Source organism: Nannospalax galili, unplaced genomic scaffold (genome assembly GCF_000622305.1).
Source record: "Nannospalax galili isolate Female #2095 unplaced genomic scaffold, S.galili_v1.0 scaffold205, whole genome shotgun sequence".
NCBI classification, from domain to species: domain Eukaryota; kingdom Metazoa; phylum Chordata; class Mammalia; order Rodentia; family Spalacidae; genus Nannospalax; species Nannospalax galili.
Window position 1 is genome coordinate 3,425,977 of NW_008353921.1, and position 14,935 is coordinate 3,440,911.

The 14,935-nt window shown below is 50.6% G+C and overlaps 1 protein-coding gene across 3 annotated transcripts; it reads left to right on the plus strand.

Moving 5' to 3' along the window:
- The first annotated feature begins 760 nt into the window (after positions 1-760).
- Positions 761-14,619, plus strand: Ccn5 (cellular communication network factor 5). Of its 3 annotated transcripts, XM_029554993.1 has the most exons (6): positions 761-1,062; positions 1,224-1,316; positions 5,144-5,368; positions 10,307-10,391; positions 10,813-11,064; positions 13,583-14,619. In XM_029554993.1, exons 2-6 carry the CDS (start codon positions 1,257-1,259, stop codon positions 13,801-13,803), a joined length of 843 nt encoding a protein of 280 aa, XP_029410853.1. In that variant the 5' UTR covers positions 761-1,062; positions 1,224-1,256; the 3' UTR covers positions 13,804-14,619. The 3 variants fall into 3 exon arrangements, with proteins under 3 accessions (XP_029410853.1, XP_008849241.1, XP_029410854.1); XM_008851019.3 differs by lacking the exon at positions 10,307-10,391 and having other exon boundaries at positions 766-1,062; positions 5,144-5,360; XM_029554994.1 differs by lacking the exon at positions 761-1,062 and having other exon boundaries at positions 5,144-5,360.
- The last annotated feature ends 316 nt before the right edge of the window (positions 14,620-14,935 follow it).

Consider the following 14,935-nt stretch of genomic DNA (forward strand, 5'->3'; position numbering starts at 1 on the left):
GGTTGAGTAGAATCCAGGGCTTTGTGCATGCCAGGGAATCACTCTACCAACTGTACCACACCCCTAGCCCCCAAAGCCCATTTCTTTACAACCCCAACATCCATTGCTGAGACCTTAGTGATGTCCCCTACACTCAATAGCTAAGACCGTGGGAATACCCCATAGTCTTGGTGTGGGAACTATGTTTCATTTTCCACATAGTCCCATACTGTCCACTGTCCAGAATGCCCAGGCCCACCAGGCACCTTCTGTTCTCAAAGAAGGGTTGCTACACTAGGCCCTGCCTCGGGTCATTTGAACATGCTATTCCCTCTGTCTGGAACATTCTATCCTCCAAGCCCTTCTTCTTGCCTTTCAGAAATGACATCTCCCTCAGAAGGCTGTACCCATTCTTAGTCTGAACAAGGAAGCCTCAGTATCCCCAGAGTTCTACCAGTTTTCTCAGTGCTGTTCCATTCCCTGGGATCTGGTCCCTCGGTCTGTGCTGTGTCTCCAGTCCTGCAGAGCCCTGCAGAGTTGGTGGAATTCAACAAAGAGAATTTGGCTTAAGCAGATCAGCAGAGCCCAGCAAGTGCCTGTACACATTAAGCCTAGCAAGTGCCTGCACACAGTAGGCCCAGTCTGCTCAGGCTTGTTCACTCTAGGCCTTGGGAGTCCAGGAGGTAGGATAGGGAGGCAGTGGTTGCCAAGAGCAGACAGGCCGCCCGGGGGAGCTCTGCTCCAGGTCACACCCACCTCTGGGTGACTGCCAGTCTCTGTGCCAGAAACCGCAGCCTGGGCCAAGGCTGCCTGGAGTTCGGACCACAGGGCTCAGGAGGCTGTGGGTCAGAACTGCAAAGGGGTATTTGTTGAATACTTCTGGTCTCCGCAGGCCCCTGGTGTGGGACAGGGGTCCCAGCAGGACTGCAGCTGCTGTGGCGGTGACTTGGACAGGAGCCTTTTCTTGCTGGGAGGAACTGGGAGGTGCCTGCCTTCCTGTGACCAGCTCTTGGCACTGGCACTGGCTCCAGCTTCACACACCATCAGACACCCTCTGGGTGGCCTCCACGGTCTCACCTTCAGGTAACTCCTCACTGGGACCATGAGGATGGAAAGAAAGTGGGAGATATACTCTCTCTCTCTCTCTCTTTCTTTCTCTCTCTCTCTCTCTCTCTCTCTCTCGGGGGGGGGTTGGAGTTACCTCATAACCTCTAAAACATAAAGACTCAGGTTCTGCCTCCCAGGTTTGAAGCTGGCTCTGCAGGGGACACGGTGACATGAGGGGTGTCCTACAGACCCATCTTCTGGCCATCCCCCTCCTCTGTCTTCTCTCAAAGGTAAGGAACCAGGCCTTAAAATGATGGCAGACTTCTGGGTGGTGGAATGGATGGATGGTCATAGTTCAGGACCCTTGGCAGGACCCTATACCGAGCACAGTCTGGTTTCTGTGCCCAGGCTTGCTTTCCTCTCAGGTCCCAGACAGCTGGCTAGTTTTGCTGTGTGACCTTAGGCAAGTACCATTCCCACTCTGAGCTTTGCCTCATTGCTGAGAATTGCTCTGCAATACATAGCATGGGCCCTGGCTCCAGACGAGTGTCCAAAAGAGACACTGATGATTATTAGTCAGCCCTGTGCTCCTCTCCAGGCAGGAGCTGGTCTCCCTCAAATAAACTAGGAGATCAAATATAAGCTTTGCATAACTCTGATCCAGGATGGGAATGGATAGTGGGGTCCAACTGATTGCAAAGTATGTTCTGCAAGGCCACTGTGTGCTGGCCTCAGGCAGCTAGTGACCCTCTGATCCTGGTGAGAGAGGACAGGAGACACCTCTGTGATGCCTGAATGGCCTTGTCCCTCAGTGCCACATGGAACATTTTCAAAGGGTTTGTGGGGAATTCCACCTTGCCTTACATGCACAACAATCTTATAAGGATCTGTCCTCAGTTTTAGCCAAGTGAGACTCAGAGAGGGTAAGCAACGTGTCCAAAGCCACACAGCAAAGAAATAGAACAAAAGTAGAGGGCGTGATGGTGCCTAGAGCAGACCTTGGTGGGGACACCAACCTATGTTTCTCTTCCCAACCTGGACCATGCTTCACAGTAAATGCTGAGTTCCCAGAGTCACAGAGATTGGCTCTGGAGCCAACAGAGTGTACTACAAACCTCCCCAGGTCCAAGAGGTCTGGCTGGGAAGGCTGGGGACCAGCTAGGCCCTGTCTTTCTGCTTTTCCTTAGGGGCTGGGCAGAACAAGATGCTGGGGTGGGTGGCTTAGGTAGTATGAGTCGGGGCCCTGGGATCCTGGGAGGAGGAAGGGACCAGGCTTCTTAGAGGCCTAGGTAGGGCTGCTCTAGACTCATCAGTGGAGTGATACCCATAGGGACCATTCCTCCCCAGTCCCGGGAAGTCAATTAGCATCCTCCATAGAAACCCAGGGACTTAGTCACCCAGAGCTTGTGAAACTGTGCCCATCTTGGGGGAGAAAATTCCAAGTCTTCTAAGCAGGCTGTGGGCCACTGGCTCTGAATTGGGACAGCGACAGGGACAGGAGCAGGACACACTGAAGACCTGTTGACCAGGAGCTGGCAGTGGCCACACTCATAACTGGTTATCACTCCGAGGACTCTACACAGCTGTCAGAGGAGGAAGCTGAGCTCCCTCCGTATCATGAAGCTGGTGGCCGCCAGTACAGCATCGCTTCCCGTGGCCATGGCAGAGATCTGAGGACCAAGGCAATGGGAGAACTTCGATATGCAAACACAGTGGCTGGGAAGGGTGTGGGAGACGAGGGAGGCCAGACAGGGCTTATCTTTACTCGGTTAGGTGAGAACACTTCCCTGACTTGTCATTGTCCTTGAGCAAATGGGTAAACTGAGGCAGAAGCTCATCAGGCAACAGAGCCCTTGGAGGACAAGGGGTAGACAATAGAAATTAGGAGCTTGGGCTCCAGGTTTCTGCGAACTGGTCCTGCCCCATCTCTTGCCAGCTGTTCTCCCATCATTGTTTGAGGGTTTGTTTTGAGACACGATGTCACTCTGTAGCTCAGGCTATACCTTTGAACTCCAGGCAATTCTCCTGCCTCAGTCTTCCAAGTGTTGTTTCATTGTCTTTAAAACATACAAGCTGCCCGCACCTTACAGCAGAGGGCTGACAGGACAGCTTGCCCACAGCATGCACAGCGTAACAGGTGTCCTCAGCGGGTTCTCCTGGGGTCAAAACCTGGAGAAGCCAGAATAGTCATGCTTACTGGGTCAAAGGCCCACAGAGGGACCCCAAGGCTCAGCAGAAGGTCTGTTTTCTGCTTAGCCAGTTCTGGTCTGCCAAGGGAGCCGAACCTGTGCTTTGGAGGGGAAGCTGAAATTCCTGCCTTTTCCCTCTCAGGTCAACTCTGTGACTAACCCTAGAATATATTGTTACACAGGAGGCTTTGAGAGTTGAAATGAGTTCGTAACAAGCTTCCAGGGGCTGCTGGGCTGCTGGTCCAGAAGAGCCTCTAGTACTCAAAATTCTGCAGAGAACACTGCTTTAATTAGAAGCTTGCCTACACCGTCTTCTGTTGTTGGTCACTATGGTCAGCCAGGGTGAGGCGGCCCCTGCTGGTCAGAACGAGAACTGCAGGCACTGGAAAGCAGTTTTTCAGGACTGAGAGTCCCAGGGGTTGGGCAGGATGGGCACTGTGGTAAGGGGTCATTGCCTCTTTGGGTCACATCGGAGAGTGGAAATGTTTAGTTTCCTCTTCCTAAATCACAAATCTAGACAAAGTTTTCTAGTCCTGCTAGCGAGTGATCCTCCACTGATGGTCGTGGGGTACGTGAATGATATCTCCCCCTTGGTCTCCACCCTCACGGGGAGCCCTTGGCTTCTGGTGGTTGGCTTGAGTGTTTCTCTCTCCTGGGTTGGAAGGGAAGTTGTGTCATTGGAGTGAAGCCTTGGCCCCCCACTGGGAACTGGGCCCCTGGCTTAGGCTTTCCCTGTTATAGGAGAAGTCTACCTCTCTGGGGCCCTGAGTCCCCATCAGAGAGGTAGACTTGGCACAGCTCCCAGCTCTGGCTGTGGGTGAACACCTTCCGTCGATGGAGCCAGTGTCTCATCTGTGCATTGTGGGTGACAGAGGGGTGGGTTGGGCTAGGGGGATGGGAACCTAGCTATACTTTAGAAGCTTCTAGGTAGCTTGTTAAACATAGACTATTGCTCCTGCCTCTGTGACCTCCAGTTTGGTGAGGCTAGAGGAGGCTGGGGGATCTGTATTTTCCTTTTTCCTGGCTAATTTGATGCACGCTCTGGGCTGGGAAACATGTTGGGTTATTTCAAAGGCCAAGAACACCCGTGAATGATTGAGTTCTTCAGCCTGAAGGGAAGAATCACACAGGGAAACTGTTCCTCCTGCTGGTCGTCTTGATCCTTGGCTGTTACTCACGGCTCCTGTAGCTCTTAGGGATCAGGGGTCACCTTTACTGTAACTGATGAAGATGACCACCAGAGAAAACCACTTGAGGGGGCTCAGTGGGTAAAATGCTCGCTGTGCAAACATGAGGATCTGAATTCAATCCCCAACATCTTCATAAAAGCCAGACACACTGGCACACAGCTACAACCCTAAACGCTGAAGCACAGAGACAGGTGGATGCCCAGAGCTCACTGGACAGGCAGCCTAGCCAATCGGTGAACCCCAGGCTCAGTGAGAGACCCTGTCCCAAAAAAACTAAGGTGGAGGGTGATAGAGTCAGCCACCTGACATTGATCTTGGCCCTCTACATGCATGTACACACATGTGTGCACCTGCACATACATATAAATACACAGAGGCACACACACAAAAGGGCTAACCTCATGGAGCACCTCCTCCATGCACTTAGGGTTTGAGGGCATCATTTCCTACCCTCATTTTACAAATGAGGTTCAGAGAGCTCAAGGAACTTGACCAAGGTCACTCAGCAAGGGGCAGAGCTAGAACTGAAACTCTGATCTGGGGTCCTTGCTCATGACCACGGTGCCATTCTGCCTCTTAATGAGTACCTGGGATGGCCAAGGTTCAAGGCCAGGTCTGGGCTACCCTGAAGCCACGCAAAGGTCCCACACTGCCCAGCCTGGCAGAGATGTGGCCACCTGTGAGCATCTCACCACTCTCCTTGACAGCTATGGCTGAGTGAGGTCTCTGTCTCCTCAGGTGTGTACGCAGCTGTGCCCAACACCCTGTGCCTGTCCCTGGATGCCACCCCAGTGCCCTCGAGGGGTGCCCCTGGTGCTGGATGGCTGTGGCTGCTGTCGAGTATGTGCACGGCGACTGGGGGAGTCCTGCGACCACCTGTATGTCTGTGACACCAGCCAGGGCCTGGTCTGTCAGCCCGGGGCAGGTCCTGGTGGCCGAGGGGCCGTGTGCCTCTGTAAGCAGGTTTGAGGGACACGTGGAGGGGTGTGTGGGGAGGCAAGGCCATAGGGTCTGGAGTCAAAGTGTTCTGTGGAATCTATGTCCCTCTCACACTCACTTCAAGTACTCTGTTTATTCGGCTCAATGATAATCCATGGTTTTCTGGGCCCATTCCCTTCTTCCCCCTTGGCCTCTGCTTCTCAGATTGCCTCATCACCCCAATAGTCCTTCCCATTCCTACCCATCCAAATCACAACTGACTTCCAAAGTCAAGGCAAACAGCCCCACTCCTGAGAGAAGCACTCTTCAGACCCTCTGAGGACCCTTACAGCCCTGAGGAGAGTGCAGGCCCTGTGCAGGGCATGGTGTATATCAGGAAAGGTGTTAAACTCTGAGTATCCCTTATAGCTCTGTCATACAAATCCTACAAACAGGGAAACTGACTTAGAAATATTAGCTGGCATGCTCTATGCCTCACATCCCAACCAGTTTCCAACAGATCTAAGTAACAATCCACTCTGTCCCTTCCCAGGCTGGGAGCCTTTGACCAGAGTGTGAACCCCAGTGGCTTTGGGCATGGGACATTCCTCACCACTCTCTCAGGCCTTGGTGTTTTCTGACACTTTAGGGCAGGGCTTGGCAACTGTGTGCCAGGGCTACAGTTGTTGAGTGGCTCTGCAGGACAGGTAGCTGATCCTTTTCTGCCTGTGAGATGCTAGGGCAGCTGCTAGCCCCTAGCGATGACCTCACAAGTGTGACAAAGAGCAAAGCCATCCCCCTAGTTGAGAACTACTTCAGAGGAATTGGGAAGTCTATTTGTGTTTACAATTCACCCCTTTCCTCTAAGTGTGCTTTATACTTCAACAAAAATGAGAGAGAGAGAGAGAGAGAGAGAGAGAGAGAGAGAGAGAGAAAGAGAGAGAGAGAGAGAGAGAGAGAGAGAGAGAGAGAGAGACTCATGAATCATTGATAATGAACCCACCAATAGAAAAAGCCTTGTCAGGCAGAGGCAGGCAGATCTCTGTGAGTTCAAGGCCAGCCTGGTCTACATAGTGAGTTCCAGGCTAGCTGTGGGGAGACCCTGTCTCAAAAAGACCAAAATCCCAAAATCAAACAAATAAACAAAGCTTGCTGGGCATGGTGGCAGATGGAGGCAGATCTCTTTCAGTTCAAGGCCAGCCTGATGTACATAGCTAGTTACAGGTCAGCCAGGGCTACATAGTGAGACCTTGTCTCAAAAATACAAAACAGCAACAACAATAAAACAGCACCACCCCCTCCCGAAAAAAACCCACAAAAATAACCAAAGCTTATCCAACAGTAAACCCTTTATTTGCTGGGAGAAGCAGAGATGGGGAAAGGGTACTTATTAGACAAGCTCACAGCGATGCCAATGAAAACATGTCTAAAGATCTGAGGGCTAGGGTTGGGCTTGGTGGGTACAGGGCTTGTCTATCATGCACAAAGCCCTGGGTTTGATTCCCCAGCACACATAAGCCAAGCAGGGTGGTACATGCCTGTAATCCCAGTACTTGGGCTACGGAGGATCAGAAGTTCAAGATCATCCTTGGCTACATATAGTGTGTTCAAGGCCTCCAGCCTCAGAAACAACACACTGGAGATTCTGAGGTCAGTAGCACTAGGGTTTGGAGTCACTGTGGCATGCACAGTGCACTCAAAGGAGTTTATTTACTGAATTCTCTGCATGAACTTCAGTTGGCATCAGGCACCGAGGGCTTCACAAATATCAACCACATGAGGCAGGTATGAATGTGACTTCTGTGTTATACACAGAGAGGCTAATTACTTTGCCTAAGGTCACACAGCTCACAATGGCTGAGTCAGGATTTGAACTCAGGGAGCCAGCTCCATCCTGCTACTGCCTGACTGTGACCCACACATAGTGGCTGTTATTGTCAATGACTTTTCTAAAGGGCTCGTCTCATACCATCTTGACTCAGACTTCAAACACATGCAGGCTCTGGATTTACTCAGTCCTCAGTACTCCCCGCAGCTTCCAGCCTTGGGTAACTCATGGTCGGTGCTGCTGTACGTTTATGACTTGAACTGAGTTTTGGGGCTGTGATTGGTGGTCTCCATAGGAGAGTCAGAGTCCAGCTCGGGCTCCAGAGAGTATTCAGGGTACAACTAGCTCCTGCCGCTTTCTTGGCTCTGAGGTCCTACTTTGCAAAGTTCACAGAGGCCATACCAGCAAGTCCAGCACATGGACCTGCAGCTTCCTGGTCAGCAGAGGACACCTCTGTGTTTGCTCAGGCCCAGGCCCTCGGAGTCCAGCTTAACACTCTCACTTACACATACCATGTGCATCATAAATTCCTCCAACATTCCCAGAACCCAATCATGCCCAGTCTGTCCTCCCCGCAGAGCTGTCATCCTGGGTCTGCAGCAGCCCTGCACCAGTCTGCTGCCCAGCCCTGGCCTTCTTATCTGTTAACACTACAGTCCACAAGGACCACGTAAGTCAGCTCATACCCACTCATCTGCCTCAGCATCCCACAACTTCCCACATCCTCAAGAGTAGAGCCAAAATCCTCACAGGGGCCCTTGGGACAGGATCTTGCTCATTTTCTGCTCTGACCTCATTACCTCCACCTTTGCCTCCTGTTCTCTACACTAGCCACATTGGTCTTGAATGCCCTAGTCATGCTCTCAACCCCAGGGCCTTTGCACTGGCCATTTCCCTCCTCTCATTCTTTCCCTCCAGATATCTGTGTGGCAGGTTCACTTCTTCCCCTGCCTGCTCACACGCTATTTCTGCAGTGAAGCCTTTGCTGATCGCCATATTAAAAATGCCTCAAGTCCTTAATCTCTTTTATTTCTCTAGTCCTGGTCACCAACCAACACAACCTCTGCGTGTTGGCTATGTTTATTTCCACTGGAGTGAACACTCCAGAGGAACGGGATGTTTGCTTGCTTATCCTTGTATCTTAGGCCACAGTAGGTGCTCAGCAAGTATTTGCAGCATTGTGTGGGTAATATCAGAAGTTCAGGTGGGGCTGGTAGTAACAGGAGTTCTTTCTTGAACAAGTCTTTTATAGGCCAATTTCTCTTTAGCCTTAATATTGAGGTACGTCCTAATATTATTGCTAATTTACAGACAAGGAAACTGGGTTCAGAGAGGTTAAGTCACATGCCTAGGTCACACAGCTTGCAAGTGGTGGAAGGGAAAAACAATCATAACCCTGTGATTCTTGCCCTAGCAAATGACTTCCAGAGGGGAAGGACGGAGGACTCAGAGATTCCCCAGATGCCAAGCCTGTGGCTCATGTCCGGGGAAGGCTAGAGAACTAAAAGGAAGGCTGGTGTCATGTGGGAGAGGTTGCTAGAGGAAGGGACCCTGGAGAGGGCATAGAAGAGGAGAATTTTGGCTGAGTAGGGGAATTCCCAAGGGTGCTGGTGGGGGTGTGGCTTGCCTCTCAGGATGATGTATGCCATCTTGCTGGTGGACGGACTGCTCAGCCCCTCCCTCCACCCCCAAACCCAGCCAGCTCCCAGCTGATGGCCTGTGAGGTGCCAGGAACTCTTGCTAAAATTATCAGCCTCCAGCTGATTTTCCTACACAAGCCTGTGTTTACCAGGCTATCCTGGTGACCTGGGGGCCCAAAGCTGGGGCAGCAGAAGTCAAGTGGGGAGGGGAGGAGAGGTCCAGGCATGGCCAGGGCCAGGCTGGCGATTAAGGCCCAGCTGCCCTTGTGGTTTCTAGGGAGCCATCAGCCACATGGTTCAAACCTGAAGGTCAGGCATTTTGGATCCAAGGGCTGTGATCCCGAAGCAGCAGGGACAGGGAACTGATAGGGTTGTCCTTCTTGGAGAAATAAGCAGGGTCCAAGGTGTTTATGGAGCCTCTGAATGAATGTACCAGGCTTGAAGCAAGTCACCACAGCTGTGCTGGCTCACATGCTCCCCAGGGGCTCCAGGTGCCAGGCACCAAGGCTCAGAGAGGCAGGGATGTGGCAGTTAGGGTAGATCTCGGGCACAGGGTGGTTCCAGAATGCTTCAGTGAGTTTGGACTTCCTGGAAGGAACTGCTTGCCATGAGTTCTTTCCCCAGCCCTACCTGTCACCTGGGTCCCCAGGAAGACCCCCTTCCCCAGCTCACCGGTGCACAGGGCTCTTTATTCTAACTTGAATGTAGTGACTTTTATAAAGGTCTGTTCCCCCTGAACCCAAAGTCCCTTGAGGCAAAATTGCAATTTACGTGTTTCCATTTCTGGGAGCCTAGTGGCTGGTATGCATGATTACAAGGGGTTATAAGGAGGTGAAGCTCTTTTATCAGAATCTTTTCTTGGCCAAGCCTCACGCCAGGCATTCATTTTGAAAGGCATTTCCTGGGGTTCTATGCATGCTATCCATCCTCTGAGCCAGCACAGGGGATGCCAGGAGGAGCACCCTGGGCTCCAGCCCTCCTGGAGGCAGAGCCACGAGGGCCCTCATCTTGAGAGTGTCACTCTGTGTTTTCTGGATACCTTGTATGTACCTGGTACTGTGCTAGGACTCTGCAGATTATCGCAAGGAACAAGGGCACAAGTTGCTGTTATGGCTGCTGGTGGCTAGGTCTCTTATAGAGGTCACAGAGCTAGCAAGTCAAGCTGTCCTGACAGGACTCCACATAGCAGGAGGACAGTGAGGCTGCTGCAAGAAACCCCAGTCAAAGTGTGCACTTAATAACTAAATACTAAATATTGGGGGCTGGAGAGAAGGCTCAGCAGTTAAGATCACTGACTGTTCATGCAGAAGACCTGGGTTCGAATCCCAGCACCCACATGGCAGCTAACAACTGTCCGTAACTCCAGTTCCAGGGGATCCGACTACCTCTTCTGTCCTCCACGGGCATTGCACTACACAAGTGCACTTACTTACATGCAGACATAACACTCATACACATAAAATAAAAATAATAAAATATTTTTAAAAATACTAAATATTGCTAATCTCTACCCAGGCTGGCCTCGAACTCCCTACATGGTCAAGGATCACCTTGAACTTAGGATCTTCCTGCCACTATCTCCCAATTGCTGGGATTACAGGCATGTGCCACCAAGCACGCCATCACAATGGGTTTATGCAATGCTGGGAATGACCTCAAGGCCTTCTGCATGCTATGCAAGCATTCTATCAACTGAGCTATACCCCTAGCCCAAGGCTTCCATTGTTTTCAGATTTATTACACATATAATTTCATCTAGTCTATGGTACCCTGTGAAATAAGTACCAATATATCCCATTTTTCAGATGGGGGAGACTGAGACAAGAAGTGAAATAATTTGATCCATAGCTAAGAAAGCACAGAGCTAGGACCCATGCCAGGGTGCTTCTCTGCCTCCTGGGCAGTGAGAAGGCAGGCCAGAGGGGTGAGGGTCGGGGGGCAGAGTTGGGATGGGACAAGGTGCTTGTCCAGTGCTTTGACCCCAAGTCCTAGAGCTGGTCCACTGTCTCCTCCCTGTGCAGTGGATGAGGACCAGAGCTGTGAGGTGAATGGTCGACGGTACCAGGATGGAGAGACCTTCCAACCCACCTGCAGGGTCCTTTGCCGCTGTGAGGACGGTGGTTTCACCTGCCTGCCCCTGTGCAGTGAGGATGTGCGGCTGCCCAGCTGGAACTGTCCACGCCCCAGGAGGGTGGAGGTGCCCGGCAGGTGCTGTCCTGAGTGGGTGTGTGACGAGGGAGCGGCGCTGGGGATCCAGCCCTACTCAGCCCAAGGTGAGTGCCCAGCAGCCCTTGCCACAGGGGAAGGACCCCCAAGGCTGCTGGGAGTGGGGACAGGTCACAGAACTGTGCAGAGTGGAGAGTCAACAGGCCTCCTGCAAAATGAAAAACAAGACAACCACTTAGAGCTATAACTTCAAATTGCTAAAAACAAAATTCAGGTGGGAGAAGAAAGGAGAAGTAGAATTCTTGCAATACTTATATCTCACAGTAGGGGTATAATTAACATAACATAAATAATAAATACACTAGATTTACTATAGCATAGGATAATATGACATGATATAGCTATGCCTATAAACTATATAGAATACTTTAATACATATGAACAATCCATAATATTATGAATACATTATTATTTGTAATTATTTTTTCACCTTTTTGAGACAAGGTCTCCCCATAACCCCATCTGGCCTGGACTCGCTATGGAGACCAGGCTGGCCTTGATCTCACAGAGATCTGCCTGCCTCTGCCTCCAGAGTGCTGGGATTAAAGGTGTGCACCACCACGCCCAGCATCATTGTTTGCATTTAATAAAAGAAAACTAAAAACTGAGCCAGGACAGTGGCTGGAGTCTGGGACGTGGGCTAAGTCTGTGCAGAGATAGAGAAGAAGCTGCCCCTGTCTACGAACTTTTCCACATTGAGATTTTGTTCTGCTGCTTTAAGGGATGCTGTAGTGTTTCTAAGCCCAGTTCTGCCATGTGCCTGCTGTGTGACTCTGAGGAACTTGCTTAACTTTCCTGCCTTAGTTTCTCCAACTGTAAAATAGAATGAATAAGAACACCTCACTCACAGAATTGTGGTGAGGATGAAGTCTATCAGTGCAAATAAATGGGTTGTAATGGTGCCTAATGCAGCGTTCCATAAGTGTTATGTTTAGTAAATGGCTAGCATCCCTGTGCTGGAATATGACACAGCAGGTTAGGTACATAGGAGAAGCAAGGTCACCTTATGTATTCTTTCCTCCCCCTCCATCTTCCTCTTCTTCTTCTTTCTTCCTCTTCTTCTTCTTGTCCTGGGGATTGAACCTAGAGCCAGGCAAATGTTCTACCACTAAGCCATGTCCCCTAGCCCTCACCTTATATATTAAAAAGCAAGATAAAAATCTCTATCTCCCACCTAATCTCCACTACGTGTTCATATTCATGGCAGTGAACATACTTGCAGTTGGTCCTCTGCATCTGCAGGATCCGTAGCCATGGATCCAGCCAGCTGTTCATCATACGTATTCTTTAATTGTGTCTGTACTTGGGCTGGAGAGATGGCTCAGAAGTTAAGAGCTCTTGCTGCTCTTGCAGAGGACCCGAGTTTGGTTCCCAGCACCCATATGAGGTGGTTTACAACTGCTTGTAACTCTAGTTCCAGTGGATTTAACTCCTTCTTCTGGCCTCCATGGGCACCTGCACTCACACACACACACACACACACACACACACACACACACACACACACACACACACAGTTTTTAAAATAAAATAGATCTTTTAAGAAATTGAGTCTATTTTTACGAAACACATGTAGACTTTTTTTTTAATCTTGTGACTAGTCCCTAGCAAATATAGTTGTGAAACTATTCATTAACACTCATGTCGTTTTGACTATTATTAGTAATCATTTGAGTTCCCAGGAAGATGTGTGTGTGTGTGTGTTTTGTGCAAACACCTCACCATTTTATACAGGGACCCCAGCACCCTCACATCAGTATTCTTTTTTGTTTTGTTTTGTCTTATTTATTATTTTTATGTGTATGAGTGTATTTTGCGTGCATGTGTGTTAGCATACCTGTGTCATGCAATGCCCTTGGAGGTTAGAATCGGGTGTAGGAGCCCTGGAACAGGAGTTATGGACAGTTGTTAGCTGCCATGTGCCATGTAGGCACTAGGAATTGAACCTGGATCCTCTGCAAGAGCAGTCAGTGGCCTTAACCACCTAGCCATCTCTCCAGCCTCACATCTTAGTATTCTTGAGGGGTCCTTGATCCGACACCCCCCAACACAAAGAATGGCTGCATGTGCATACATGACACCTCTGTGTGCAAAGCAGGGTTGTCATCTGCACCAGTGACATTTGGGCTGTGGCTGAATAATTCTTTGTGGGTACATTGTGGGATATGGAGTAACATCCCGGCCTCTCCTTTCTAGATGTCAGTAGCATCTCCCCATACACACACACACACACACACACACAGACAACCAAAAATGTCACCAGACATTGCCAAGTGTCCCTTGGTTCTCAGGACTTGGAGGAAGGACACTAAAATATGAGAGGAGATTGGGAGGAGAGCAGGCCTTGGTAAGCCTGCCATCGGTTCAGGAAACAAACAGGTTAGACTCTTTAGCACCAGGGACACAGCACCAAGTCATATAGCTATGTCTCTAAGATGCCATGTACTGGAGGAGTGGGAGGACACAGGAAAGAGAAAGATGGCCCATGGTGGCCAGCAGGTTGGCTCACTTGGCTGCGGAGCCCCAACCTTTTGATGTTCAACCTTCCACTTTCTAACCCCTCAGGCCGCCAATATTTTGGTCCTGTTGCTCCCATGTCTGCCAATGTTCCCTGCCCAGAATGGAGTACAGCCTGGGGCCCCTGCTCAACCACCTGTGGGCTGGGTGTGGCCACCCGGGTGTCCAACCAGAACCGCTTCTGCCAACTGGAGACCCAGCACCGCCTGTGTCTGCCCAGACCCTGCCTGGCAGCTAGGGGCCGCAGTGTACCGAACAGAGCCGTCTAGAATCAGCTAGGGTTGGAGATATGGAACCTGCCATCGTGTCCCCAGCCGACATCTCTGAGCCTATGCCCTGGGCTGATGGCAGGTGGCTCTTGTCCAAGCCTTTAACTGTAGGCAACTGTCCCGCTTGGGTCCACCCACCAGGGCTACTGACCAGTTGCCTGCTCTGTCTGAGGTAGGCAGAGCACATGATTAGTCCCATTTCTCTAACTCAGCCTGGGAGTCTGCACAGGATTCTGGGTTCTCCTGGCTGGTTCTTTATCAAACATACACACGGGACAGCTTTCTCTCCAAGGTCCTCGGAAGGAGAAGAATCACCATTCCCTTTAGAGTTGAGCTGCAGTGGGGGCTGGGCAAGCCTGGCCACCATGTTGGGGCAAGTAAGCACAGCGGGTGCCAGGCAGCAGATTGTCTGAAACTCCAGATTCCCTTTGTGGACTTTTGTGCATTTGTCCCTGGAGTTACGACTAGGCGTGGACTTGCGGCTCTGGCCTTCCTGGTCTGAGAATTCAGTGGTGGGATTCTGTGTGAACGTCAGAGATCACACTGTCCTAAAGAATACCAGCAAGATCCTTGAACTTCACTCGTGTTCATAAGAACTCAGCTTTCATAAGTGTCCCCAGTGCTGGTGACCGGAGAGCCCCACACCTCACTCAGGCCAGGGCTCCTCAACTGGAGAAACACAAGGACGGCGAAGGGCCCTTTGGAGGGGACTGGACCAGCCTGGATTTAACACGCCACTCTGAGTGTGAGATTTTGTTTGTTGTCTTATGTTTCAGTGTTGAAAGAGAAACTAAAAATGAAATCTACATTCTCCTCCATGGTCTACTTGTGTTTGTTTAAAAATAAAAACAAGGTGGGGGGGGTGGGACTGGAGAGATGGCTCAGCAGTTAAGAGCACTGGCTGCTCTTACAGAGGACCTGGGTTAGTTCCCAGCACCCACATGTCGGCTAACAACAGTCCAGAACTCCAGTTCCAGGGGTTCTGACACCTTCTTCTGACCTCTGTGGGCATTGCACAACATGGGTGCACTTACACACATGCAGGCAAAATACCCATATATATAAAATAAAAATAAATAAATAAAAATGGGGTCCGGGGAGACAGATCAGTTGGTAAAGTGCCACAAAAGCG